Here is a 27890-nt window from a genome sequence, read left to right as displayed (position 1 = left end):
GGGATATGATAGGTTGACTACCGTTAAAATTATTTGTAATAAAAAAACTAACAAATACAACTCAGTATAAACCTATTCACTGGTCCATCTCCCGCTCTTCCACCCACTGAACAACCCAGGCACTGGTTACAAACTCAAGTCCTCACTGAAACCAGTCCTCACAGGAGATGGTCAGCTCTTGTATTTCCCCTCAAGAGGCCCAGACTGGCTTCAGGTTTGCCTGAGCACGTTTGACAGCACAACACCCAAATTCCACTAACTCCTGTCCCTTTCTCCCCTCTGTGCATTCTGTTCCCTTTGTTTAAATGTCTAAGTTGAAGCTACAGGGCACTGTGCTAGGCACTTTAGAGATGTCATTTAATCCCCACAGTAATCTTAAAACACTGCCTCTACTTGCCAGCCGAGGAGTTCGGGTTCAGGATAATACATGCCCTTGCCCATGAGGCCTGCTGCCAATTAGGTGGCAGGGCTCCAATCCTGAGCTAGGTCTCTGGGCCCCAAAGCCCCGGCTCTTTCCTCTCTGCCATTCGGTGGACAAGTGGCCCCCATAGGATGGTCTCGATGGTGTTGTAAGAATATCCCTCCCACTGGGCGTGATGGCTCAAGCCTGTAATCTCAGCAACTTGGGAGGCTGAGGCAGGAGGATCCCTTGAGTCCTAGAGTTCGAGGCTGCAGTAAGCTATGATTGCACCACTGCACTCCAACCTGGGCAACAGAGCTAGATGCTTAAAAAAACAGTCCTTCCCAATACCCTGTATTGGTAGGATTTGGAAGTACAAACACAGCCTGCAAGAAGTGGCAAAGTCCACTGGATCTGAAGGTGGTGGTGAAGGGTAGAGAGAGCTTAAGTTGTATACACTGAGATCTCACCAGAACATCAGGTTTAAGCTGTTCCTAAATCTGACCCCACTCAAGTCCTTGGTCTTGTAATTTCCAGGTTCTCCCAGGCCAGCCCAGTAATAACTCACATACTCTGAGCAATGAAATCAAACAATTCCTAGAGAAAGGATGAGCAGATGAACACAAAGTTGAAAATAATGAACAATACAATCTCATTTATAGGATTCTACTTTCCAGTTTACCTGGCATACACTATGAAAAAGTTACTTATGACCTGCCCTACAAATCTTTCACATGGCTACACCTAACCAATATAATTTTTAAACTACTGAATTAGTGCATTTGGTGTATGGGGTCCGTCGTCCCAACTGTGGGCTGGTAAACACCTTGAGATGGCCATACACTCAGTCATCCCACAGAGGCTGAGTGAGTGCCTACAAGGTGTTGGATGCAGCTCTGTGCAACGAGCCAGCAGGAGCCCCGATATCTTAGCACCTACAAGACAAGCTCCCGGGGTCTTCCCCAGCTGGAAAAGCACGCTGTGTATAGAAAAGAGGGTATCTATTGAAGGACATGAAAGAAACTGGTTAACCATTTGAGGGACTGGGGGTTAAGGGGGAGAGGAAAAATTACTTTTTACTCTTTCTGTGATACGTAAATTGGGTTCTCTTAACCACATGCGTATGACACATTTGAAAAACATTTTCTACAAGTGGGTGCGAACAATTACATAGAAATACTCTAAACTCATGCAAAAAGTCCGTATTACCAGTTGGGTTGACTAACGGGGAAAGTTTAGCCTAGCTATCTAATAAACTCAGCTTCCACTCAGTTCTACTGAGTAGCAGAACTTCTGAGTAGAATCCTACAGATACTAACTGGATTTTTTTCTGCTTCAGTACTCTACCAGTGACACACTTGCACACACAAAACTTTTCATTTCTGATGCTATGGTGGAGAGGGCTGCGAAACTGCTCCTCTCACACCTCTACAGCCCTTCTTCAAGAAGGGGAGGATCCACTCAAACCTGAAAGCCACTTGGGACGTCTTAGAGACCATTTTCATGTTGACAGTAACTTGTGAAGCAATTAATTATGTGTGGGAAGCAGATTTTCAGGGGAAGACTTCTTAGCTAGACCTCAGCTAACTCCTGAGATTCAAGCTAGCTTTCGGTAAAAGCCCAAGACAAGGAATTATATCATCATCTACAACATTCTCACAGGTCAAAACCGGTTTGCCTTCAACCTCATTTTACAGAGCAGATGATTCTAAAAATCTATAAAATTTAACTGTATGTCACTGAATTCCTAACAGCACTTAACAGTTTCTTTGAAAAATTTCTTAACAGAACATCAGAGTATTGCAACACTTTATTAAGAGTATTGGCTTTGAATCAGTAGCTGAAGTAACAATTGCATGAAGCCAGATTAGGTGCACTGCGTAATACCCATACTTGATTTATTGACATTACTTAGCAATTTATTGGACAAAAGTCAAACTTTTTTGTTTTTTATTAAGCACATTCCACAGTACAAAGCTGTCATGAATAATATCTGTACAATTTAACAGTTTCAATAGCTGTTCAGACACAAATTTATTTCAAACAGATAATTGGCAAACATAATTAATTACAAGTTAGAATTAGACTATCCCAGTGCTTTAAAACATTAATATAGCAGTAATTTACATTTGCTCAATTATGGTTAGCAAAATAAAGTCCAGAGGATGGCTGGGAATTACTATAATCCCAGAAAGTCGGAATTCCTTGGGTGCCAAAGTCCCCTGCTATAATTTAGTAGGCACAATTCAAAGGTTGTGTGCATATTCAAAGGCCATGATCTCCCAAGGAACAAAGGGAACTTCTATATTAAACATGCAAAAGCAACAAAAAATCCATTCATTCATTCAGAATTGCCTCCTCCCCTGCCCCCTCCCTTCCCCCTGGGCTTTCCTAACCAGTTTGATATTGAAGCTGGAAGATGAAAAGTGGTCAAAGCTAAATCACTTTCACCACCACCATCAAGCTTACAATATCCACCTTAAGAAGGGGGTTTACTGTTTACACTTTGAGACTCAACCTCTCAAAAACATAAATTAATTTAGTAACATGGGAAGGATTTTATTTTTTTAAAAGAAATACTAAAAAAGCAAAGCCAACTTGATAAACAAATCACATACACACACATTGATCCCCACACCGTTCTCAATGCAAAGGACAAATCAGAGCCCAGGGGCCTTCCCTTTAGTAGTAGAGTGTGCTTCCACGGGAAGAGGCTTCATTTATAGGAGGCTGTTTATTGGTCCTTTAAAATGTTATTGACATTCCTTGATCTTTGGAAACAATGGCAAAGGGCAAATCAAACCTAATGTTGAATAAGGGAGGGAGAAGGAGTGCCAATTGGATGCCAACGTCCTTTCCATGCACTGTCAGGGCAACAGTGCCATTTACACATTTGTGCTGTGTAGTCGGGAGTACTCGGAGCCTTCAGAACCTGCTGGGGCCACAGCAGCAGGTGACACCAGAGATGTCTGGGATGGGATTCATGGGCTTGAGGTTTTACTCCACTTAGGAATGCCACCCCTCAGCATAGGCCTCTGAACCCACCTGACCTGCCCAGCAGGCTCCAACACACCAGCAGGCCCTGCCAGAACCTTGGCAAGGCCAGGATGCATGAATTCCAGAGCCAAGACAGCCTGTCAACAGGGCCTTCTTATTTCCCCTTCCCAGGGCCACGACTGCACAGAATAATGATTTTTGACAGTGAAGCCAAATGAATACTATGGGAGGTGACCACTAGTACTCAGGAGTACTTATGAGAAAAAGAATAAGAACAAAAAATGTTTAAGGTACCTCTCTATTGTATAATACATACTCCACAACAAATAAAACATTTTGTGTTAAACTTTAGAAATTACATTTTAAAACAAGATTCTCATTAAAAACACACACAAACCACACACACACAATGACAACAACAAAATAAAAACACTGTATGAATACTGCAGGAAGGGTTCTAGGTAATCCACATCAACCCTGGTATCAGGTTCTTGAGCCCAGCCCATGGCTAAGTGCGAACACACTCTGTATTAGTGTCTCAAGCACAGGGGGCCCTGACTCCAGCAACTTTGAGGTTAAACTGTTATGTACATTATATCTACATGCGAATACAGTATTTTAAATTAGGAGGCAAGCACACGTATAAAGGTGTTACTCTACCAAATATCAGGAGATGGTTGGGGGACAGAGACCAGCTAATAAAAGAAAAGAGCTATATTACCTGTTGGGAGATAATATAACTGACTTATAGTTCTTTAAATTAAAAGAAATTGGTACAGAAAGGAAGTATAATCCCAAAAATATTACTAAAACAATCCAGAGAAATTTTTCCATTGTCCAACATGTTCCTAATACAACAAGTCAGAATTCATAATGACTTGGACGGTCAAAAGGAGAATGCTAACTTTTCAGAATGAAAGCCCTGGACATTCTGGGTAGGTGTTTGGCACCCAAAATTTCACTGAAGAAGAATGCTGTTTCTTAATATCAAACCAAAGTGCAAAGCAATATAAATTAGAGGCCAAGTCTTCTCTTGACGGTCGATTTACTTCTGTAAAACAGATTCTATGTTCCTTTTCTATGAACAATTTACATTTGAAACATTAGATATTTTCACTGATGAGGGAAGGAAACAGGCTTCTGTTCTACTTGAAGTCAGGGAAGCTAAGGTATCCTTCTCAAAGGAGAGCCAGAATCAGAGGTGAGAAATGTCGGTACTTGAAGAGTTAGGCTGCTTTGCATCTACCCAGCGTCTAGAACCAATTCCAGCTTCATAACTCAGCTGTGAACGAACTCCCTTAGGCATTGGTAGCCATGTAGCCAGTAGTTCAAGACTAGAAAACCCTGAGGAAAGAAATACAAAAACAAAGGGAGTGTTTAGATGAGGATATACACACTACACCCCATCCCCATGCACACAGCTACATGCATAACTTATTAGCATTCACAATAGAAGCTGTAAGTTGTTTTGAGTGTACTATATACCAGGTATCACATTTATTTAAACCTCACAACAATCCCATGAGGAAGAAACTATTATAAACACCCGCTTCACAAATAAGAGAACTAAGGCTCAGAAAGGCTAAGTGTTTAGTTCAAAGAGTCAACAAGTGACAGAGAAGGGATTCAAGGAGTGAGCTGACCCTATAACTTAAGTACTGAGAGTACTGCTCTGAAAAAGTACACATAGAACAAAAGATGCTTCACATTCGATTTTATATTTAGCATAATCTTTATGACATTCAGAACCTACAAGGGGCCCATCTCATATTCTCACGAGAGCCCTCATCGATCACTAGGAAACAAAAATATGCAAAAATTAGCCTTTCTAAAATATTGCTAGTAATCCGAAATGACTTCCTTTTTAATAAGTAAATCATTTGTAAAACAACAGTGTAGGGGGAAAGGTCACTGAATGTTCCATAATTTTTTGACTATGGCTTTGAGTCAGAAACACATTTTAATCACAATTTCTGCATTCATCATGTATGTAAATATGTACACATACGTAAAACAGTATTCATGAGAATATTCATATTCACAATATTTATCATTTTTATGTATAATGCAGGCTGACATTTTCTATTCTAAATAAAAGCAAAGTAAAAACTCACTCAGATTATGTCACAATCAATGATGCACTAAACCACTGGCCTAGAAAGTCTAAAGTCACCTTAGGTGGGGGAAAAAAAAAAGGTGAGAGAGACTTTTTAAAGCTTGAATGCTTTTTTTAAAAGGTGATTTTCCCAAAAGGTTGTCAATTTTCATAAAGATCAAGAATCTTAAGTCTTCTCAATGAATTCAAGATTCAATTTCATTTGCTACTTTTTTCCCATTAAGGATATTTAAGGGAACCTGAATTATTTCAAAAACATTAATGCCCTGGGACCAGAAGTGAGCACTCTCAAATGCTGCTGAGGGGAGCATAAACTGACTGAATCTTCTGGAAGGCAAAATGACCTACATATGCACATGTACCCTAGAACTTAAAGTATAATTAAAAAAAAAAAAAAAGTCTTCAAACATGATACCTTTTAACCCAGACTCTCCACACATTTCCAGAATTCCATCCAAAGGTGACAAAGGGTTGGACAAAGATTAGGTTAAAAGAATAATCATAGCATTGTTTTTTATAATCACTAAAAACTGGGGGTTGGGGAGGATAAATATGTAACAAGAGAGCATATCCAAACAATCTAATATAATTTGGCAATTGGAATAATTTGGACAAATACTGACATTACTAACACGCAAGCATTTCACAATAAAGAAGAAAAACATGTTTAAAAATGTCCAGTTAGTTATAAAGCATCACTTTAAAAAGCCTGAAAGGATCTATAAAAAGGAGTTAGTGGTAAACCATGAGCAGGGGTTTACTTTCTTCTTTTGGCGTATCTACTTTTTCAAATTTCCTAATAATGATCTTATATTGTCTTGTAATAAGAAAAATAAATAAATTTTGAGCTACTGAATATACAATACAACATACAGCTCTTACATGTTACTTTTTTAACAATGACTCTGTAAATAAATCTATTACTGCATTTGCTGACATGGAGAGACTCTCACCTGATATTTTACGGGTGAATATTTTACTGCAAGGTTAAATCACCATTAGGGTAGTGTTTCTTATTACACATAACACATGGTTATAATTTTTTTCATGTTATAATAAATGAAAAGAATTTGGGGCTGGGCGCGGTGGCTCACTCCTGTATTCCCAGCATTTCAGGAGTTCGAGGCAGGCAGATCACTTGAGGCGAGGAGTTCGAGACCAGCCTGGCCAACATGGTGAAACCTCGTCTCCAATAAAAATACAAAAATTAGCTGAGTGTGATGACACATGCCTGTAGCCCCAGCTACTCACAAGGCTGAAGCAAGATGATCACCTGAGCCTGGGAGGCAGAGGTTGCAGTGAGCCAAAATTGCACCATTGCATTCCAGCCTGGGTGACAGAGCAAGACATTGTCTCAAAAGGAAAAAAAAAAAAGAATTTAGAAAAGAGCAGTAAAATCTATAAAGTTGACTGCCAAGGTTGTTAAAAGTAATAAAATTGGAGAGACAAGCACATTTGGGGTCTCACTGCTTGTGCTGGGATACAGGGAACCACCAGCTTAAGCAGATAAGATTCTTCCATTGACTTATAATTGATCACAACTAGACAGCTATTCTGAGGTTTCCATAAAAGGTGGGTAGGAGGAGGGCCTGGAGGAAGTAACACAAGTTTCCTTTCTACCACAGCCAGTAAGAAACAGCATTGGTGATCACTGCTTCATCTCTCAACCAAAGGAATCTTGCTCAGGGCACTTGCAGGTAACATATAGATGTTGTCAGTTCATCTACTGTAATACACCAGAAAAAGAAAACCGTGATACGGATGTCTTGAATTTTGCCATATGCCTCTTTAAGCCGTTTTTACTTGGGTCCACTCCTCCTTCCCTACATTTTCTTAGGCTTATTGGGAGGGGAGGTCGGGGGGAGAGCAATCACTCAAGAGATCCTTGCCTCCTTCCTCTGGAATTCCTATTTTAAGGCTCCATTCAATAATTCTAATAATTCTGCCATGTGGATTTTTCAACTGACTTATGAAGAATCTATCCAGAAAGAAAGCAGCAGGGCAGAAGATTATGATCAGGAACAGTCTGAACACACCCGAGACCCGTAACAGCAAATCGGTAAGTGGCTTACAGGTCACTCCTTCAAGGCAGACATAACCAACCACAACCAGTCCTTTGGGGTTCATGGGGTCCCAGAATCCTTCCAAAGGCAACACTCCCACCAGCCACTACTGACCAAACTCAGTGGGCACGAAGAAAACACAAATTATTTGCCATTTCTGATGTAGACCCTTGGTTTACTGCTAATAGATGGAGCAGGGCAAGACCAGAAGTCAGCAAAAAAAAAAAAAAAAAAGTCCTTTTTCTGAAAGGGCCATATGGTAAATATTTCAGACGTTGTAGGCCATAAGGTCTCTGTTGCAACTACTAAGCTCTGCCACTGAAGCACAAAAACAGCCACAGACAACACATAAAGGAATAAGCATGGCTGTGTACCAAAAATCTTTATTTATAAACAATGGAATTTAAATTTCACCTAATTATTGCATGTCATGAAAAAAATATTCTTCTTTTAATTTTTTAAAGCATTTAAAAATGTAAAAACTATTCCTAGCCTGTGGAGACAGAAAAAAAAATGGATAAGCAGAGACTAATTAAAAACAAAACAAAACAAAACAAAACAAAACAAAACAAAAAACAGGTAGTGAGTCGATTTTGGCCCCTGGCTATATATATAGTTTCTTGACCTCTAGGTAAGACCAACTTCCTGGTGGAGTTCTATTTATTGGATCTTGGAATCCTGATGAAAGAGTATCTGAAAAGATGGTAACTTAGTGAATAGTACCAAGAGTTCTCAATCTCTCCATCAAAAAAAATTCCTAATTCTGCACATGGACTTCCTTATACTTTTGAAATTCAATGAACAGGAAAATATGTAATGATAAAAAGCCACTAAGAATTAAGTAATGATTTTAAATAAACACAAATTTCATTAAAATCACAACAGTCTTTATAGACATATATCCATAGTAGTATGATTATGTGTAAACATTTATTCAATCTACAAAGTTTAATGTGTGTAGAATTCACTGGCCCTCAGCAGAACACACAGAGTTGTCAATACTGTTCCTAAGTCATCAGTTCCTAGGACACAGCCAAGTAAGACTTCTCATCTTCCAGACTGAACACTCTTAGTAATAATCAAAGCATTCTGTCATCAATGGTTACAATGACTTTCAGTGTTCCTGTAGCCAGAGCGAAGGACTCTGCTTCTCAGCATATCTGCTGTGTTTCGTGGAAGCAGAATAGGTTTTAGGGGTCTCTCAACAGATGCTCTTCTCTGATCCACCCTTGAGGGAATGACGGTAGTGGGTGGATTGTGGTAGTGGAGAAGAGGCGGATTTTGAATGTTTTGTCAGATGATGATTTTTTTTTTTTAATAAAAGAACTGAAGGACAGGAAAGAAAGAGAAAAAGAAGTTTCTTGTACCCCAAAATAAAATTCAAGGGATTTTACTGGTGTTAAATTGATTATGACCTTAAAAATCATTTAGGAACACAGTTTTTAAAAACAGGAACCATGTTTATCATCTGCCAATAATGAAAACCCACACAATAGGCAGGATTCCAACTGAAACCTTGTATGGATGTGACTATAGAGATCTAGCCTGATACTTGAACTCTGCAAAAGCTGACACATCTAAGAGACCTTAGTTTCCATCACCAAGGAACCCAAATCACAAAATTCCCCCAAAGGGAAGGTGAATTCAATCAGCAAAATTGGAAGGGGAAGGGACAGTACTCACCTGAAACGGGTGAAAGTGCAGACTGTTATCTAGAGATGTAAGTGTATGTTCTGGAGGGAGAACGGGTCTCATTCTGGGCACTGGGAGGCACATTTAAGAAATCCCAAATCAAAATAGTGTCATCATGGGAGCTGCTGATGATCTGAAACTCATCAAACTGTAGCCGGAACACACGTCCAGAATGTTCCTATGAAATATTAAAAACTTCATGAATAAAATGACATCTTTACAGTCCCTGATCTCTCACAATGAGAAATTTGGCAGAAGATGAAAATGAAGCCACTTAAACAGACTTCTTAAATGACTGTACAGAGCTCATTGAACTGTGTCCTTCATCCCAAGAACAAATGCTTTTCTTTCTTTTCCTGCTAGGCCTTTTTTGTTTTTTTTGAGTCAGAGTCTCGCTCAGTCACCCAGGCTGGAGTGCAGTGGCGTGATCTCCGCTCACTGCAAGCTCCGCCTCCGGGGTTCACGTCATTCTCCTGCCTTGGCCTCCCAAGTAGTTGGGACTACGGGCGCCCGCCACCACACCTGGCTAATTTTTTGTATTTTTAGTAGAGATGGGGTTTCACTGTGTTAGCCAGGATGGTCTTGATCTCCTGACCTTGAGATCCGCCCGCCTCGGCCTCCCAAAGTGCTGGGATTACAGGCATGAGTCACTGCGCCCCGCACCCCCTGCTAGGCCTTTTCTTTCATTCAACTTTGTATCTTTACCAATATTTCAAAGATCATCTCACAAAGGGCCTTAGAAAAGTAAACAACAATACATAATACCCATTCTTGATGCACTCTAAAAATCCACTGGAAAAACCTAGAATCAGAAGGACAGTTTGTTTAACATGACCAGGATCTACCTCAAACTGCTGCCAGCATCAAAATTCATGGTGAAACATTATAAGGGTTCCCATTAAAATCAAGAAGAAAGAGAGTTCTGCATCTTCTAGTAAATGCAAGAAGTGAAGAAATAGAAATAAAAGATAAAGCTACTAAAAAATTTTTTAAATCTACCGATATTCCCAAATGACTATCTCTTCAAAAATACAACAGTACTTACATATAGCATAAAAATTTATATATAGTATTAAAATGTGCTGTTATTAAAACATAACATAACCACAAGTAGCCATATTAAGAAATCTTCCAAACCTGCAAGAAGGAAATATTGCTTGCCCTATGAGGAAACCAGTCCACCTACAAATCAGCATGCCTGCCTTCATATCTGAAGTTGCATTATGTCTCCCCTTAGAAAAGTGCTCACAGTAATGTAAGCATCAAATATTCTCTGATTTTGGCTAAACAAAATGAACAGTGAAATTCTCTGAAGGCATCTTGTGAGATACACAAGCGCTCCTGTGATGCACCTAGACAGGGCTATCTGCAAATGGTCATCCTCCAGCACAGGGAACCAATTCCTGTCTTAAGAGGTCACGTACCACCAATGTGCGCAAACACAATGTGCTCGCTGGGGCTCGAGGGTCAAGAGCAGCTTGCAAGTCCCAAACTTTAATTTTCCTAGAAAAGGAAATGAGATGTGATTAGTGGAAAAATGAACAATTTATATGCTGTCAAACATTTCCTTGACAAAAAGTAGTGCATCTGAACTGCCTATTTATAAAAGCTAATGGGGAACATGCTTATGTTTTTACAAATCATCTGAACCAATTACACTTGACTTCGGAAAAATTAAGAACCAACACATTCTCAGAATTGCTGAAATTTTAAAGAAATATTATTTTAAGGGAGATAAGAAAACAACTTCAGGTTATCTAAATTCAGTTCCGGACCTGATAACCTATGTCACCAAGTTCATTCATCAGGGGACTCTCTAGGGCTGAGGAGGTGCTGCTGACAGAAGCTAGGGCTCTGTGTGAAATTCCAAGGATACCTTTCTCCAAATTAAGCAAATGCTGGAAGTTAGTAATAGGAGTACAAACAGACCAACCAACCCATTTGGGAAGTATATACAAGGTCATCTGGAAAGATTTACAGTTGCCATTTGCCCATTTAAAATATAGTGAGGTGTTTTAAAGAGGGTTTGTTCAATTTACCAAAAGGGGAAAAGAAGAAACTTATTATTGAACACATGAACACACACACAGAGAGAGAGAAAAAGAACACACATACACACACACAGAGACAGAGAGACAGAGAGCGCCTGGCTTAATTTAGGGGTAAAGCAAAGAAGTGAGTACACTCACAACCTCAGCTATTGCTGGAGTTTACAACAATGACTCAAAGCATAAGTTTAGGAACCACAGTGACTCTGCCTCTGTCATTTGGGGCAAGATTTAGTTCTTTCTGGGCCTGAGTGTCCTCACCTAAACAACTGGTATAATAATACCTGCCATCCACCACTACACAGAAACCTACCATAGGACCTGGTACATACAGAGTTGCTTAATATACAACATTTCTTTTTCTTGTTGATATAGTTATAGCAGTACATCTGAAAATCTGAAAGACATACCCATCATAGGCCCCACTGACAATCCTCTTGTTATCAAACCGGATGCATCGGACCAATTCTTCATGTCCCTCTAGGACTCTTAAACAGGCACCACATTCAATATCCCAGAGCCTTGAATGAAAAACAGACCTCTGTGAAACAATTTCCCACACATGATTCACACTATCTGTAAGTTTTTTATATCTGTTCCATACAGATATAATTTTTCACTATCTTGGAACTCTTTATTTCTATCTCACTTCCAGTACACACCACACATATAAAGCTATATGTATACATTTATACCATCTGTGTGTTTCCAAGCACTAACCTAGGAGGAAGCCTTACTTTTTATTCTATTTCCTTTTATATGATTTGAAACTGTTTTTAATCATGTGTCTGTATTACTATTTAAATAAAATCAACAAACAAGAAACGTCAATTCTATTTAGTTCTTAGGCATTCTCTTGATGTCTGAGTTGATAAAAACCATGTAGACAAATGGTGTAGGAAAGACTTTTCTGGGGAGACAGGGATTGTAGGCAGTAAAGGAGAAAAAGCACAGATGAGACAAGGTGGGAAGGGAGATATCACATACAGCCAGGGGGTAAAGCTTCCGCCCAAGGTAATTCTAGCACAGTGGAGTCCATGAGGACCACTGAGGTTAGAACTGGTGGACCAGCAGCTCTCTCTTGATGAGGCCTGCGGATACCCCTTCCTTGATACTATATGCTGAATACTGGAATTGACGTACAAGGTCAGAGTGGGAGACTGATTAGGTGCACGCAGTGTTCTGGCGGAAATATAAACCCATTGACTACACCAAATCTTTTTCTCTGCATATAACTCCATTCTGGAGTTAGAGATCTTTTTTCCTATTATGACTGATTTTCTACCGTATTTGCAGAAAAAAAAATCATAGCTAGTTAGCATGTACAAAATAAAGTGAGCAAATTAATTCTATCATAACTTTTTCTTAGCCTCTCTACCAGTAATTCCTATGATACATCCAAAGATCATTTTATTACAGCTGCCCTTAGCAAATCTTAGTACCCGTGATGACAGCATCTCTAATCTGTGATCAAAGTCATTCAGTACTGCCTCTATGACTCCAAAGTGGTTCTCTTCTATAAGCTGCAGAGTAATACACATTACTATCTTGTAAAACCTCAACAATTCCAGTGAGGAGGTTAAGAACTGTTTACTGATGAAACATTAAGCAATACCACAAAGCGTGACGAATATAAGAGAATCAAGATTTAAGCTTTAAACTAACTTTATGGTATCTTAAAGCCTAAAATGATAAAGCAAACTTAAAGAGCCGTTATAGCTTTTTTGTTATTTGCTTGCCTTTAAAAAAAAACTTTGTAATAATCTCAAACCCAATCTTTATTTTGAACGAACATTAGGCAATTTGGTTATAAACACCAAAGATAAGTTTAGTAAAGCTTATGTAAAGCTACTAGTATGTGTATTTTTTTTAATAATCTTGAACCCTATCTTTATTTTGACCAAACATTAGTCAATTTGATTATAAACCAAAGTTAAGTTTAGTCACTTATGTAAAGCCACTACAGTGTGTTAAGACAGTGGGGAAATGGCACGGGATAATTAAGTAGATATTGAAGGCATGTTCTTAACAAGATACAAAATGTCTAAGGTTAGTTAGATTTATTAGAAAGCAAGGAGGCTGAGGGCTGGGAAGGAAAAATGGAGGTAAACGATCCGGCAGGAATGGATGATTCCATAATGCAGTCTTGGGAGAGAAAAATAAAGTACACTCCCATGTGTTAGGTAGGGAGGTGGGAGCTCACAGGTGAGGGAAATCAGAGCGAGTTGGGCTGCAGCACCCTAGTCTGTTCTGAAGTGCTCTGATATTAAGTGATCCTGGGTGGAGTTGAGGTTAAAAAACTTTATGTACTGGGGGAACACTGGAAGACCACCCAGGGCATACACGGTTTTCCCACTTGAGTATACAGAGCCAAATACATTTCTAAAAGTTACCTAAAGCTTTCTTATCTGAAACATCCCATTTACTCTGAGTTGTTTTGAGCATTAGAACTAGGAGATGAGTCAACAACGTGGCAAGAATCAGCCTGCTCTGTCAGCACACCAACTTCTACCCACCTAATGGTATTATCTGATGATCCACTAACAACCAGCCGATCCCTGTACTGGAGACAGGCAATGCCTCGCTTGTGCCCATTGAGAGTACGGACAAATTCACAGGTGCTCGTGCTCCAGACCTGTATAACAAATTAACAATATTTTAAAGAATGAATGTGGAAAAGTCCTCCCACAATATACCTTTCTTAAAAAGACAGCTTCTGAGAATGACCCAAATATGTGATTATAAAATACAGTGTCCTCTAACTCAAAGTTGGGAGGCTAGAGGGCAGACTAGACAGCAAAACATTTTCTTTGGCTGCTGAGTAATAACACTGGAATGAAACACGGAGGGAAGTGAAGTCTCCAGTCGTTGAGATCTTTACAAAGAGAACATCTCCTAGATGGTTTGGATATTCATTTACCTGGAGGAAAGAGTTTGGGCCAGATTTTATGTTTTTACACCAGCTGACACGTCAAACCCAATGAAGCTAATGTAATAAAAAAGCTTCCAGCTGGGTACAGTGGCTCACACCTAATCCTAGCATTTCGGGAGGCTGAGGCGGGAGAATTGCTTGAGCTCAGGAGTTTGAGACTAGCCTGGGCAACGTAGTAAAACCTCATCACTACAAAAAATAAAACTAGTTGGGCGTGGTAGTGTACATCTGTGGTCCCAGCTATTTAGGGGGCTGAGGTGCAAAGATCACTTGAGCCCAGCAGGTTGAGGCTGCAGTGAGCCGTGTTTGTGCCACTGTACTCCAGCTTGGGTGGCAAAGCGAGACTTTGTCTCAAAAAACAAACAAAAAGTTTCATCTTTCATATCATCCTCTTTTCCAGCATATTTTCTTGAACAGCTCCATTTGTTTTGACACATTACTTCTAATTGTATGTATGTAGAATAAATAATCCCCTCTTTTGTGATATCATCTGAAAGACTTAGATGTTCATAGACATCTCAATGTATTATTAGACAAATAAGGAGACACACAGCAACCAGAGTGCCCTGAATTATCTTAACAGCTGCATTTGCAGCTGAATGGGATAGATAAATATATCTCCACATGTAAAAGAATGGCATTGGACATCTACCTCATACCTTAAACAAAAATCTAACTCAAAATGGATCAAGGACCTACACGTAAGCACTGAAACTATACAGTTTCAGTGTCTTGATAAACTGAACATCATCAAAATTAAAATCATTTGTGCATCAAAGGATACCATCAAAAAAGTGAAAAGGCAACCTACAGAAAGGGAGAAAATATTTTCAAATCATGTATCTCATAAGGGACTTGTGTCCAGAATATATAAAGAACTTATAACTCAACAATAAAAAGACAAATTATCAATTTTTAAAGTGGGCAAAGGATTTATAGACATTTCTCCAGAGAAAGTACACAAATGGTCAATAAGCATACAACAAGTTGTTCAGCATCATCAGTAATAAGGGAATGCAAAGCAAAACCAGAGATACCACTGCACACTCACTAGGGCAGATAAAAGAAAAGAGACAAATAACAGCAAGTGTTGGCGAGGATATGGAGAAATCCTCCATGCTGGTATTATGAAACAGCTGTTTTGTAATAAAGCTCAGACCCTCTCAACTTTCAGGCACTGGTCTCATACCAATTGGTGTGACTGTGGAGTAAGTTGCCACATATAAATCCTAGTTGTTTAGCTTCCCAACTATCCAGTCTAAAGCCTGATGCTACACACTTTGTGATTTGTGGGGCTAGGTGTAAGAATGCTTTCCAGTGCTGGTCACGAAAAGGATGTTCTTTGCGCAAGCTGAAACTCCCACATACCACTGGCAGGACTGTAAAATGGTGCAGTGCCTTTGGAAAACAGTTTGGCAGTTCCACAAGCCTGGGCAACAAAGTGAGACCTGGTCTCTACAAAAAAAAAATGGGCAGGGGGGCGGGCCTGGTAGTGCCTGTACTCCCAGCTACGCCGGGAGGCTTAGGTGGGAGCCTCAGGGGTCCCTGAGCTGAGGGACGGCTTGAGCCCAGGAGGTCAAGGCTGAAGTGAACCATGACTGTGTCACTGCACTCCAGCCTGGGTGACAGAGTGAGATCTGTCTTCAAAAAAAAAAAAAGTTAAACAGAGGGTTACCATCCTAAGAAAATTAAAAACATGAAAACTTCTACACTAATATTTATAGCAGCATCATCTGTAATAGCCGAAAAAATAGAAACAACTAAAATGTCTATCAACTAATAAACAGAAGAACAATGAAATTTTATTCAGCCACTGGAAACAACAAAGTACTGGCTGGGTGTGGTGGCTCATGCTTCTAATCCCAACACTTTGGAAGGCCGAGGAATGCTTGAGCCCAGGAGTTCAAGACTAGTCTGGGCAATATAGCAAGATCCCATCTGTACTTAGAACAACAACAACAACAACAAAAATGGGACAAAGCTGACAGATGCTACAAAGCACATGGATGAACCTTGAAAACATTACACTAAGCACAGAGGAGAATAAAGATCTTACCAGGTACCAGGTTGGTATAAGCCACCTCTGCTTTCTCTCTGTTCTAAAAGGGACAGGAGGAGGCTGGGTTATGACTGCAGACATACTTACTTTGATGGTCCTGTCACCAGAGGCGGACACAATGTACTTGTCGTCAAAGTCTACTACATTGACAGCAGCCCGGTGGCCAACCAGGACACGGCGTAAAGTGATATCGGTCGCAGAAGCCATGTCCCACACAGCAATGGAGCGGTCCTTGGAACAGGTCACCATCAGTCCATTGCTGAAGCGTAAGTGCAGTACGGCCTCATTGTGGTGGATCAATGTGTTAAGAACTTCACCCGTGTTCACATCCCACACCCTAGGAGAGAAGAGAAAAAGCATGATGCTTAATTACGGAGACAGCCAGGAAATCTAGCATCTGAGTTCTGTCTGGGTCTGCAATGGCTTGGATATGGTTTGTCTGACTCTACCAAATCTCATGTTGAAACTGATCCTCAGGGTTGGAAGTGGGGACTGACAGAAGGTGTCTGGGTCATGGCGGTGGATCCCTCACGAATGACTTGGTGCCATTCTCACAGGAGGGAGGTCACTCTTAGTTCTGAGAGAACTGGCTGTTGACAAGAGCCTAGCAGCTCCGCCCTCTCTCTTGCTTCTCTCTCACACGTAATCTGCATACACTGGCTCGCCTTTGCCTTCTGCCATGAGGAGAAGTAGCTCGAAGCCTTCATCAGAAGCAGATGCTGGTACCATGCTTCTTGCAGAGCCTGCAGAACCATGAGTCAAATAAACCCCTTTTCTTTTATAAATTATCCAGCCTCGGGTATTCATTTATAGCAACACAAATAGACTAAGACAGGGTCCATTCTTAATGAACCTAAGGGCATGATTAAAAGGTGCCCCTAAAAAGCAATTTCTTTATTTGCTGAGAAGTGCTGAGATGGTTTCAGAAAAGGTGGCTAATTCTGGCTCTGCTCGAGTTTAGGTATATTTAGCAGTCAGGTATTCAGGGACGGTGTTTGCAGGCTCATGCTGATGGCAAAAGACAATTCCTCAAGAAAGTAGATTTTGTATTGAGTCTGAGATAAAAGGAAGAAGGAGCCTTGTTGGCTGAAGAACTGAGAATGGTTCCAAGCTTACAGTTCTTGTTGACCTCTGGCAGACCTCTGAGTCTATTATTTATCCACTGCAAACTGGGTAAGTCATGATGCCTCATCAATCACCACATCCACTTCTTTACTCAGCTGCTTTATGGACAAAGCCAGGGTCTCCCAACTGCTTTGTATGTCCAGGGATTTGGGGGCAGCACTTCCACATCATGGCTTTTCTGTCACCCTCATCTCCTAAGAGGACAAGTTCACACAGGGCAGAGGGGAAAAGACTCAGGCCTCTGAGGCTGAGACATGATCTCTGGCAGAAGCAGTGGTACGGAAGCACTGAGTCCAGGAGAGGATACCAGGCACGCTTCAGGCAGGGGTGGTGACGCTTCAGGCAGGGGTGGTGACGCTTCAGGCAGGGGTGGTGATGCTTCAGGCAGGGGTGGTGATGCTTCAGGCAGGGGTGGTGATGCTTCAGGCAGGGGTGGTGATGCTTCAGGCAGGGGTGGCGACGCTTCAGGCAGGGGTGGTGACGCTTTAGGCAGGGGTGGTGAAAGAGTCCGGGAGTGACTCCTGGAAGTGAGTGTCTCCTCTCTGCTCTGGACCAGTTTCCCAAAAGAAGAAAGCCAGCCTAATACTTGGTATATGCTCTTACAGGAAAGCATGTTGTCATCTCTATAATGAACAGCAACAGGAATAGAACACCCTTAACAAAAATTAGCTTTCCTGCCTAATTTGCTCAAACATATCTACAATAAAAGTTTGAAATACAGCATGTAAAAATGTAAGTGTGTGTATGCCTCTCCCAGAGGAGGATGTCAATCTCAGACTTTCTCAGGGAAGGCTTACAAGTTAAGACCAATGAAGCCAGATCACTCACCTCACCGTGGAATCTGAAGAGCCGGTTACAATGACACGCTCATCATACTGCAGACAGAGGACAGAGCCTGTGTGTCCCGTTAACACTTTCAAACATTCCAGGCTGCTTTTATCCCAAATCTATTGAGACAAGATTAGCCACAAACGATGATTTATTATACTATATTTTGATGAATGTTACTGTCCCACTTTATGTTCTGATTATAAAATAAAACACACTTGGGTTATAGTAAGTAAGAAACACTGAATATCAAACAGGTAAGAAATGACAAGTAGGAATACAGACAATAGTGATTAACTATAAGGATAGATGTGCTATTTTGCTTAATTTGAACCCTTAGCTATTGATCTTATTACACTTATCAACAGCCTCATAAAGGGGACTTTTTAAAAATAAAATCTGTGAAAAGAATTCGCTCACTGGCTGGGTGTTGTGGTTCATGCCTATAATCCCAACATTTTGGGAGGCAGGGACAGAAGGATCACTTGAGCCCAGAAGTTCAAGACCAGCCTGGGCAACATAGCAAGTCAATCTCCATAAATGTGTGTGTGTATGTGTGTGTGCGTATTTTTTTTTTTTTTTAAATTAGCCAGGCGTGGTGGTGTGTGTCCCTGTAGTCCCAGCTACTCAGGAGGCTGAAGTGACAGAATTGCTTGAGCCCAGAAGGCAAGGCTTCAGTGAGCTATGATCACACCACTGTACGCCGGCCTGGGTGACAAAGCAGAACCCTGCTTTGTCATTCTATTTTTATGTCTCGTAAAAATAAATTAATTAATAAAAAAAGAATTGGCTCACTCTCTGGAAAGCAACATGACAACATTTAATTATTACGACCTTTTACAAATGCATACCCCTACATTTACAAAAATAAAAAGTGGAAAATGAAACGTCCATCATTTCATAAAAGTCTCAAAGTAAACTATGAAAAGTGTTTAATGAGAAAAGACCATGCTTTATTACAAAGTTAAGCATTTTTTAAAAATCAGAATAAAAATTATCTATAAAGTGACACAATGACTATATTTTAGAAAAGGAAAAAAGGATTAAAGGAGGTAAAATGTTGTCAACAGTTGTTTTCATGCTCTGAGTGTTCCTCTTCTCGCTTCTTTTACTGCCTCCATAGATTTATCTTTTCCAGAATGTCACAGAGTTGGAATCATACAGTATGAAGCCTTTTTACATTGGCTTCTTTCACACAGTAATACATACTGAAGGTTCCTCCCTGTCTTTTCATGGCTTGATATACATTCCTTTTTCGTGCTGAAGATTATCCCATTGTCTAGATATACTACAGTTTATTTATCCATTCACCTACTGAAGGACACCTTGGTTGCTTCCAAGTCTGGGCAATCATCAGTAAAGCTGCCATAAACATCTGGGTGCAGGTTTTTGTGTAGATGTAAGTTTTTGACTCCGTTGTGTAAATACTAAGTAGCAACACTGCTGGATCATATGGTAGAAGTATGTTTAGTTTTGTAAGAACTGCCAAACTGCCTTCTGAAGTGGCTGTACCATTTTCTGTTTCCACCAGCAATGAATGAAAGTTCCTGTTCCTATTGCTCCACATTCTTGCCAGCATGGGGTGTTGTCAGTGTTCTGGATTTTGGCCACGCTAGCAGGTGTGTAGTAGTGTCTCACTGTTATAATTCACATTTCCCTGATGACTTACAATGTGGAACATCTTTTCACATGCTTATATGCCATCTGTATATTGGTGAGATGTCTGTTAAGGTCTATGTCTTATTTTTAAAAATCAGGTTAATCTAATTGTTTATTTTCTTACTGCTGAGATTCAAGAGTTCTTTGTATGTCTTTTGCATATATTTTCTCTAGTCTGTGGCTTGTTTTCTCATTCTCTAGACAACGTCTCTCACAGAAATTTTTAATTTTAACAAAGTCCAGCTTATTAATTCTTTATTTCATGGGTCATGCCTTTGGTATTATATCTAAAAAGTCATCAACAAACTCAAGATCATCTAGATTTTCTCCTATGTTATACTCTACGAATTTTATGGTTTCGTGTTTTACAATTAGGTCTTTAATCCATTTTGAGCTAATTTTTGTGAAGTACATAGGATCTGTGTTTAGATTGTTTAGGGGTAAGGGAGGCAATATGGTATCTAATTGCTTCTGCCCCATTTGTTGGAGACACAATCTTTTCTCCACTGTATTGTCTTTGCTCCTTTGCAAAAGATCAGCTGACTATATTTATGAAGGTATATATTTCTGGGCTCTCTATTCTGTTCCACGGATCTAGTTGTCCATTCTGTTGCCAGCACCACACTATTGTGATTACTGCAGTTTTACAGTAATTCTTGAAGTACGGTAGTGTTAGTCCTCTGTCTTTATTCTACTTCAATATCATGCTGGTTTTTGCTTCTCCATATAAACATTACAGTCAGCTGGTAGATATCCACAAAATAACTTGCTGGGATTTTGACTGAGACTGCATTGAACCTATAGACCAATTTGGGAAGAAATGACTGACATCCTCACAATAGTCTTCCCACTCATGAGCATGAAATGTCTCTCCCCATTTATTTAGTTCTTTGATTTCTTTAATCAGTCTTACAGTTTTCTTCACATAGATCTTATACATATTTTGTTAGATTTATACCTAAGTATTCCATTTTGGTGGGGGGATGCTAATATAAATGTTATTGTGTTTTTTGAGATGGAGTCTCACTCTGTCACCCAGGCTGGAAGTGCAATGGCGCGATCTCGGCTCACTGAAACCTCCACCTCCCAGGTTCAAGCGATTCTCCTGCCTCAGCCTCCTGAGTAGCAAGACTACAGGCGCCCACCACCATGCCTGGCTAAATTTTGTATTTTTAGAAGAGATGGGGCTTTGCCATGTTGGCCAGGCTGGTCACGAACTCCTGACCGCAGATGATCCACCCACCTCGGCCTCCCTGAAGTGCTGGGATTACAGGCGTAAGCTACTGCGCCCAGCCATGTTATTGTGTTTTTAATTTCACATTCCACTTGTTCATTGCTGGTATATGGGTAAGCAAATGACTTACGTATATTAATCTTGTATCTGGCAAACCTGTTATAATCATTTATTAGTTCTAGGAGGTTTTTTTTGTTGATGCTTTCATTTTTTTCTACAATCATGTCATCTATAAGCAAAGACAGTTCTAATGCTTCCTTCTCAATTTGTATACCTTTTATTTCCTCTTGACTTATTGTGTTATCTAGGAGTTCTAATACAATGTTGAAAAGTAGTGGTGATTGGGGACATCTTTGTCTTATTCCTGATCTTAGTGGGAATGTTTCATATTTCTCAGCACTGTGTATGAATGTTAGCTATAGGCTTTTTGTAGATACTCTTTATCAAGTTGAGGAAGTTCCCCTCTATTCATAGTTTACTAAGGGTTTTTATCATTAAAGAGTGTTCAATTTTGTCAAACACCTTTTCTGCATATATTGACGTGATTTTCTTCTTTGGCTTATTGATATGACGGATTACATTAATTAACTTCTGAAGGTTAAACATGAAGATATTGGTCTGTGGTTTTCTTAGAATGTCTTTATCTAGTTTAGTACTAAGGTAAGGATGGCCTCATAGAATGAGTGACGAAATATCCTCTCTTCTTCTATCTTCTGGAAGAGATTGTAGAGAACTGATGTAATTTCTTACTTAAATGTTTGACAGAATTCACCAGTAACCCATCTGGGCCTAGTGCTTTCTGTTTTGGAAGGTAATTAATTATCGACTCAATTTCTTCAACAGATAAAGGCCTATTCAGATTATCTGTTTGTTTTTATGTCAATTTTGGCAGATTGTGTCTTTCAGGGAATGAATTCATTTCATATAAATTATCAAATTTGTAGATATATTATTTTATTATTTATTTAATGCTCATGAGACCTATAGTGATGTCTCCTCTTTCATTTCAATATTAGGAATTTAAGTCCTCTTTTTTCCTATGTTAGCATAGCTAGGAGCTTATCAATTTTACTCATCTTTTCAAAGACACAACTTTTGGTTTCCTTAATTTTTTCTATTGACTTCCTGTTATCAATTTCACTGATCTCTGCCCTAATTTTCATTAACTCTTTTATTCTGCTTACTATGGATTTAAACTGTTCTTTTTCTAGTTTCCTAAGGCAGAAGCTTAGATGACTGATTTTAGTCTGTCTTCTTTTCTAATATATGTACTCAAAACTATAAAATTCTAAGCTTTCACTGCATCCCACAGATTTTGATAACTTGGGTTTTCATTTTCATTTAGTTATACCCACCCACACACGCACACATGTGCACACACACAGGGAAGGAGCAGAGAAAGTCTCACACTGTCACTCAGGCTGAAATACAGTGACACAATCACAGCTTATTACAGCCTTTGACCTCCCGGGCTCAGGTGATCCTCCCACCTCAGCCTCTTGAGTAGCTGGGACTACAGATGCATGCCACAATGCCCAGCTAATGTTTTTTAATTTTTTTGTAGAGACAGGGTCTCCCTATGTTGCCCAGGCGCGTCTCAAACTTCTGGGCTCAAGCAATCCTCCCACCTCAGCCTCCCAAAGTGTAGGGATTACAGACGTGAATCACTGTGCCCAGCCTCAAAATATTTTTAAAATTTCTCTTGAGATTTCTTCTTTGATCCTTGTGTTATTTAGAATTATGTTACTTAATCTTAAAGTATTTAGGAATTTTTCCAGCTTCTTTTTGTTACTGATTTCTAGTTTATATCCACTTGTGGTATGATCGGACATTGTATTAATTTCTAGCCTTTCATTTTTTTACTGATTTTTTAAATTTATTTTTTATTTTTCCATAAGCTATTGTACAGGTAGTATTTGGTTACCTAAGTTCTTTAGTGGTGATTTGTGAGATTCTGCTGCACCCATCACCCAAGCAGTATATACTGCACCATATTTGTCGTCTTCTATCCCTCGCCCCCCTCCCACTTGTCCCCCCAAGTCCCCCAAGTCCAATGCATCATTCTTAGGCCTTTGCGTCCTCATAGGTTAGCTCCCACATAACAGTGAGAACAAGATGATGTTAGGTTTTCCATTCCTGAGTTACTTCACTTAGAATAACAGTCTCCAATCTCATCCAAGTCACCGCAAATGCTGTTAATTCATTCCTTTATATGGCTTCATAGTATCCCATCTTATATACATCAATCACAGTTTCTTTATCCACTCGGTGAGTGATGGGCATTTGGGTTGGTTCCACAATTTTGCAACTGTGAATTGTGCTGCTGTAAACATGCATGTGCAAGTGTCTTTTTTGAATAATGACTTCTTTTCCTTTGGGTAGGCACCCAGTAGTGGGATTGCTGGATCAAATGGTAGTTCTACTTTTAATTCTTTAAGAAATCTCCACACTGTTTTCCATAGCGGCTATACTAGTTTACATTCCCACCAGCAGTGCAGAAGTGTTCCCTGTTCACCACATCCACACCAGCATCTACTGTTTTTTGATTTTTTGATTATGGCCATTCTTGCAGGAATGAGGTGGTATCACATTGTGGTTTTGATTTGCATTTCTCTGATCATTTTTTCATGTTTGTTGAGCATTTTTTCGTATGTTGAACATTTTTTCATATGTGTGTTGACTATTTTGTATATCTTCTTTTGAGAATTGTCTATTCGTGTCCTTAGCCCACTTTTTGATGGGACTGTTTGGTTTTTTTCCTTGTTAATTTGAGTTCATTGTGTTTGTTTTTTTCTTACCAGGTCAGCCAGGTTCTATAAAATCTCAGCACTTTAGGCTCTGGCTAAGCAGTTCCTACTGAAGGTAGACCTTGTCAAGAAGTACAGAATAACCTAGTATAGGTAAAAAGGTTTATTTTCCCTCTCCACTGCTGGAAACACAACGGGATTTTTTCTGTGATAATCACTGACAGAACCTAGTAGAGCTCTTGGAGGTAAAACTCACAAAAGTGTGGTGGGGAGCCCTGATGACTGGCTCCTCCTCAGTTTATATTTCTCAGACTTGTCCCACACTGAACCTCCAGCAATTTTTCAATTACAGTTCAGGTTACTCTACCTAGGCACTGGTTCTCGTGGATGTTTCTGCGCCAGTGAGTTATGATTCTCTGTATTTGCCTGTCTCTCCAATTTGTGGGGCAGCAGCTTCTCCTGTGACCTCACTTCTCTTACGAATCTGAATAGAATGGCTGATTTTTCAGTTGTTCGGATTTTTACTTGTCAGGACAAGCAGCACCTTCTTACATACCAAACCCACTCCCTTCTTTTAATCTTTCCAGTGTTTCCAAGTTATCGATATTGTTGATATTTCATGGGAGATGAGAATGTTTTCAAAGATTGAACTATTAAAAATAGACTGTGCACCTATTTCTTAACATGTACAACAATACCATCATAATTTGCAGTGACTCTATAGTTTACTGCAAATGAACAAGATTTTATAAATGATGTAGACACTGAAGTATAATATCTTTCCACAATAGCAAAGCTTGATTTTAATTTCTGACCTAATGGAACCTGAGTTATTTTTAAAGTGATTAGTGATCAAGGATTGGTGCAGAATAAGGTAAAAAAAGGTTTCCAACCACTGGTCTAGATAATCTCTTCAAAGCGTACTTCTGCTCTACTATTCTATGTCTTATAAATCAAATGGATGTGCCACAATTAAGAGACTTCTTTTGAAAATACATCTAGTGTAAATGAATTCCAAGCCCACAGCCAGACTATGCTTTGACAAGGCTGTTATAAACCATTCTTATCTATTTCTTAAAGAAAAACTACCAGTATTAAATAGTAGCATATGTCACACTTTCTAGAGATACTGGTAGCCACAGATTAGGGCTATCAAGTATACGTAAAAATAGAGTTCTGTGGGCCAGGAGCAGTGGCTCACACCTGTAATCTCAGCACTTTGGTAGGCCGAGGCAGGCAGATCACTTGAGGTCAAGAGTTTGACACCAGCCTGGCCAGCATAGCGAAACCTCATCTCTACTAAAAATACAAAAAATTAGCCAGGCCTGGTGGCGGGCACCTGTAGTCCCAGCTACTCAGGAGGCTGAGGGAGGAGAATCGCTCACTTGAACCCAGGAGGTGGAGGTTGCAGTGAGCCGAAATCGTGCCACTGCAATCCAGCCTGGGCAATACAGAGAGACTCTGTCTCAAAAAAAAAGAAAAAAAAATTAAAAATAGAGTTCCATGGTCAAATAAGTTTTGGAACTTGGGAAACACTGGGTGTCTCTATTGTAGGCATTCTCAGAGCCTTTATATGCCACTGTATCCTGTGAATTTCTAAGCTGGAAACACAGCATGTAGTGTTATCTAAACTTCTTTGGAAGGCATTATTCTCTGCCTAGAATGCCTGCTAACATCCTCTAGATTCACATCCACAGAATATCTTTTGGCAATCACTGCCATACACATAGGAAACCAACAGAACAGTTTCTTATGTTCTATAACTCAGAGTGTGTTTGACCTAGGTAGCTGAATTACTAAAATTCCACTATTTCACTTTTTAAAAAACAAACAAAAAATAAAAATTAAAAAAAAAAAAAGGCAGAAAAGCTATATTTCACCCAAAGTAGAACAATAACAGAAAACAGGGCCAAGATGGAGAAAGCCCACTGCAACCTATGTCTCCAGTTGATTAGAACTAAAAACTCCTGATAAAAACTAGTTGAGAACTCTGAAAAGTCAGGGGGAAGGCACATGTGGCAAGGGGTCAAAATGTGAAGAAACAATCCGCATGGGGGTGAATTTGCCATTATTTTTGTTTGTTGTTTTCTCTTTTCTTTGTGTGTGTGGTTTTTTTTGGTTTTTTTGTTTTTTTTTTTTTCCAAATTGAGACAGAGTCTTGCTCTGAATTGCAGTGGTGTGATCCTGGCTCACTGCAACCTCTGCCTCCTGGGTTCAGGCAATTCTCATGCCTCAGCCTCCCGAGTAGCTGGGATTACAGGTGCCCACCACCACGTCTGGCTAATTTTCTGTATTTCTAGTAGAGACGGGGTTTCACCATGTTGGCCAGGCTGGTCCTGAACTCCTGGCCTCAAGTGATCCACCCACCTCAGCCTACCAAAGTGCTGGGATTACAGGCATGAGCCACCAACACCCGGCTTTTTCTTTTCTTTCTATTGTGGCTTTCACTCAAAGGCAGGCCCTGACCAGGAAGCTATAGTGAAATAGCAAAACATGCAGCTAAAGTTCTGAAAGAAATCCCTCTTTCTAGGCAGAGGGGCTGGAAAAAGAGATCCCTGGGGGTTTCTTTTCTCTCTTTTCTCATAGGGCTCATGGCTCCAGTCATGAAGATGCACTGCAGAACAATGGAAAGGATAACAAAAATTCCAAGAGTGACCCAATTTTTCTGGCCAGAGGAAAAGGAAAAAAAGTGTCCTTATGAGCTGAAGAGACGTAGGGAAAACCAAGAGGAAAGAACTAGAAATAAAAGAACCCAAACAACACATGACTTGGGCTTACCCTTGAGCTGTATATGCACAGAACAGACTGAACCAGCACAGCAAAGGCTGTATAGCTGAGCTGATATTTCAAGCACTGCTGAAGCCTCAGATTAACCTCTGAGTAGTGAAAGCCCATGACAGACCCAAAGTGGCACGGCAAAGGCTTTGAACAGTGGAAAAGAGATTAGAACCATCCCCCCAACCCCTCTGATGATGCCAAGACAGAACTTGTGTTCTGAACCCAACTAAGTTGACTAACTGCTTAAAAACACACTTACCCAAAAACATCCCCCAGAGGATTATAACAGAACCCACAGTCTTTACAACGCAATATCCACAATGCCCAAAATACTAGTTTAAATTACCTGGCATACAAAAATCAAGAAAAATGAAAAATCTCAGGGGACTGGACAATCAACAGATGTCAAGCTGGAGGTTACCCAGATGCTGACATGGTTAAAGATGTTAAGCAGTTACTCTAACTATACTCCACAGGATAAAGAGAAACGTGCTTGAGGCGAATGAAAAACAGAAAATTCTCAGCAGAGAAATAGAAACTGTAAAATATCATAGCTGAAATTAACTCACTTGATGGGGCAGAGGGTAACAGGAGAATAGAGATGAAGAGATGAAAAATTCAGTCAACTTGAAGATAGGCCAATAGAAATTACCCAGAAGGGAGAGGAAAAAAGATTGAAAACAATGTGGAACAATACCTAATTTTGATCTAATATTTATGTGATTAGAATCTCAGAAGGAAAGCAGAAATTGGTACAGAAAAAATATTTGAAAAAATAATGGCTGAAGACTACTGAAATGTAAGTAATGAAAGACGTAAATTTACAGATTCAATGAGTTCAGGGAGAGGCTTCTTGGATATAATATCGAAAGCATGATCCATAAAAGAAAAAACTGGTAAGTTGGACTTCATCAGAATTAAAATCTTCTGTCAAGTACAGTGGCTCACGCACGTAATCTCAGCATTTTGGGAGGTCTGGGTGGGCAGATAACCTGAGGCCAGGAGTTCAAGACCAGCCTGGCCAACATGACCCCGTCTCTACTAAAAATACAAAAATTAGCTGGGCATGGTGGCGCACGCCTGTAGTCCCAGCTATTTGGGAGGCTAAGGCGCAAACATTGCTTGAACCCAGGAGGTGGAGGTTGAAGTGAGCCGAGATCATGCCCCTGCACTCCAGCCTGGGTGACAGAGTGAGACTCCATCTCAAAAAAA

The 27890-nt window shown here is 39.9% G+C and overlaps 1 protein-coding gene across 4 annotated transcripts in view; it reads right to left on the bottom strand.

Moving 5' to 3' along the window:
* Positions 1-2192: 2192 nt before the first annotated feature.
* The window catches only part of FBXW11 (F-box and WD repeat domain containing 11), a 140088-nt gene continuing 114390 nt past the window's right edge, over positions 2193-27890 (bottom strand). For all 4 annotated transcript variants that reach the window (XM_011987708.1, XM_011987709.1, XM_011987710.1 and 1 more), the window contains 7 exons: positions 18261-18379; positions 16395-16644; positions 13833-13951; positions 11727-11837; positions 10693-10771; positions 9260-9446; positions 2193-4741 (listed from right to left, as the gene is read on the bottom strand). In XM_011987708.1, the coding sequence (XP_011843098.1) occupies positions 9285-9446; positions 10693-10771; positions 11727-11837; positions 13833-13951; positions 16395-16644; positions 18261-18379 (840 nt within the window). In that variant the 3' untranslated portion in view covers positions 2193-4741; positions 9260-9284. The remainder of the gene's footprint in view (positions 4742-9259; positions 9447-10692; positions 10772-11726; positions 11838-13832; positions 13952-16394; positions 16645-18260; positions 18380-27890) is intronic.

This window comes from Mandrillus leucophaeus, unplaced genomic scaffold (assembly GCF_000951045.1).
Source record: "Mandrillus leucophaeus isolate KB7577 unplaced genomic scaffold, Mleu.le_1.0 Scaffold314, whole genome shotgun sequence".
NCBI lineage: Eukaryota > Metazoa > Chordata > Mammalia > Primates > Cercopithecidae > Mandrillus > Mandrillus leucophaeus.
Note: the sequence above shows the minus strand (reverse complement) of the source record. Positions and strands in the feature narration are given on the sequence as shown.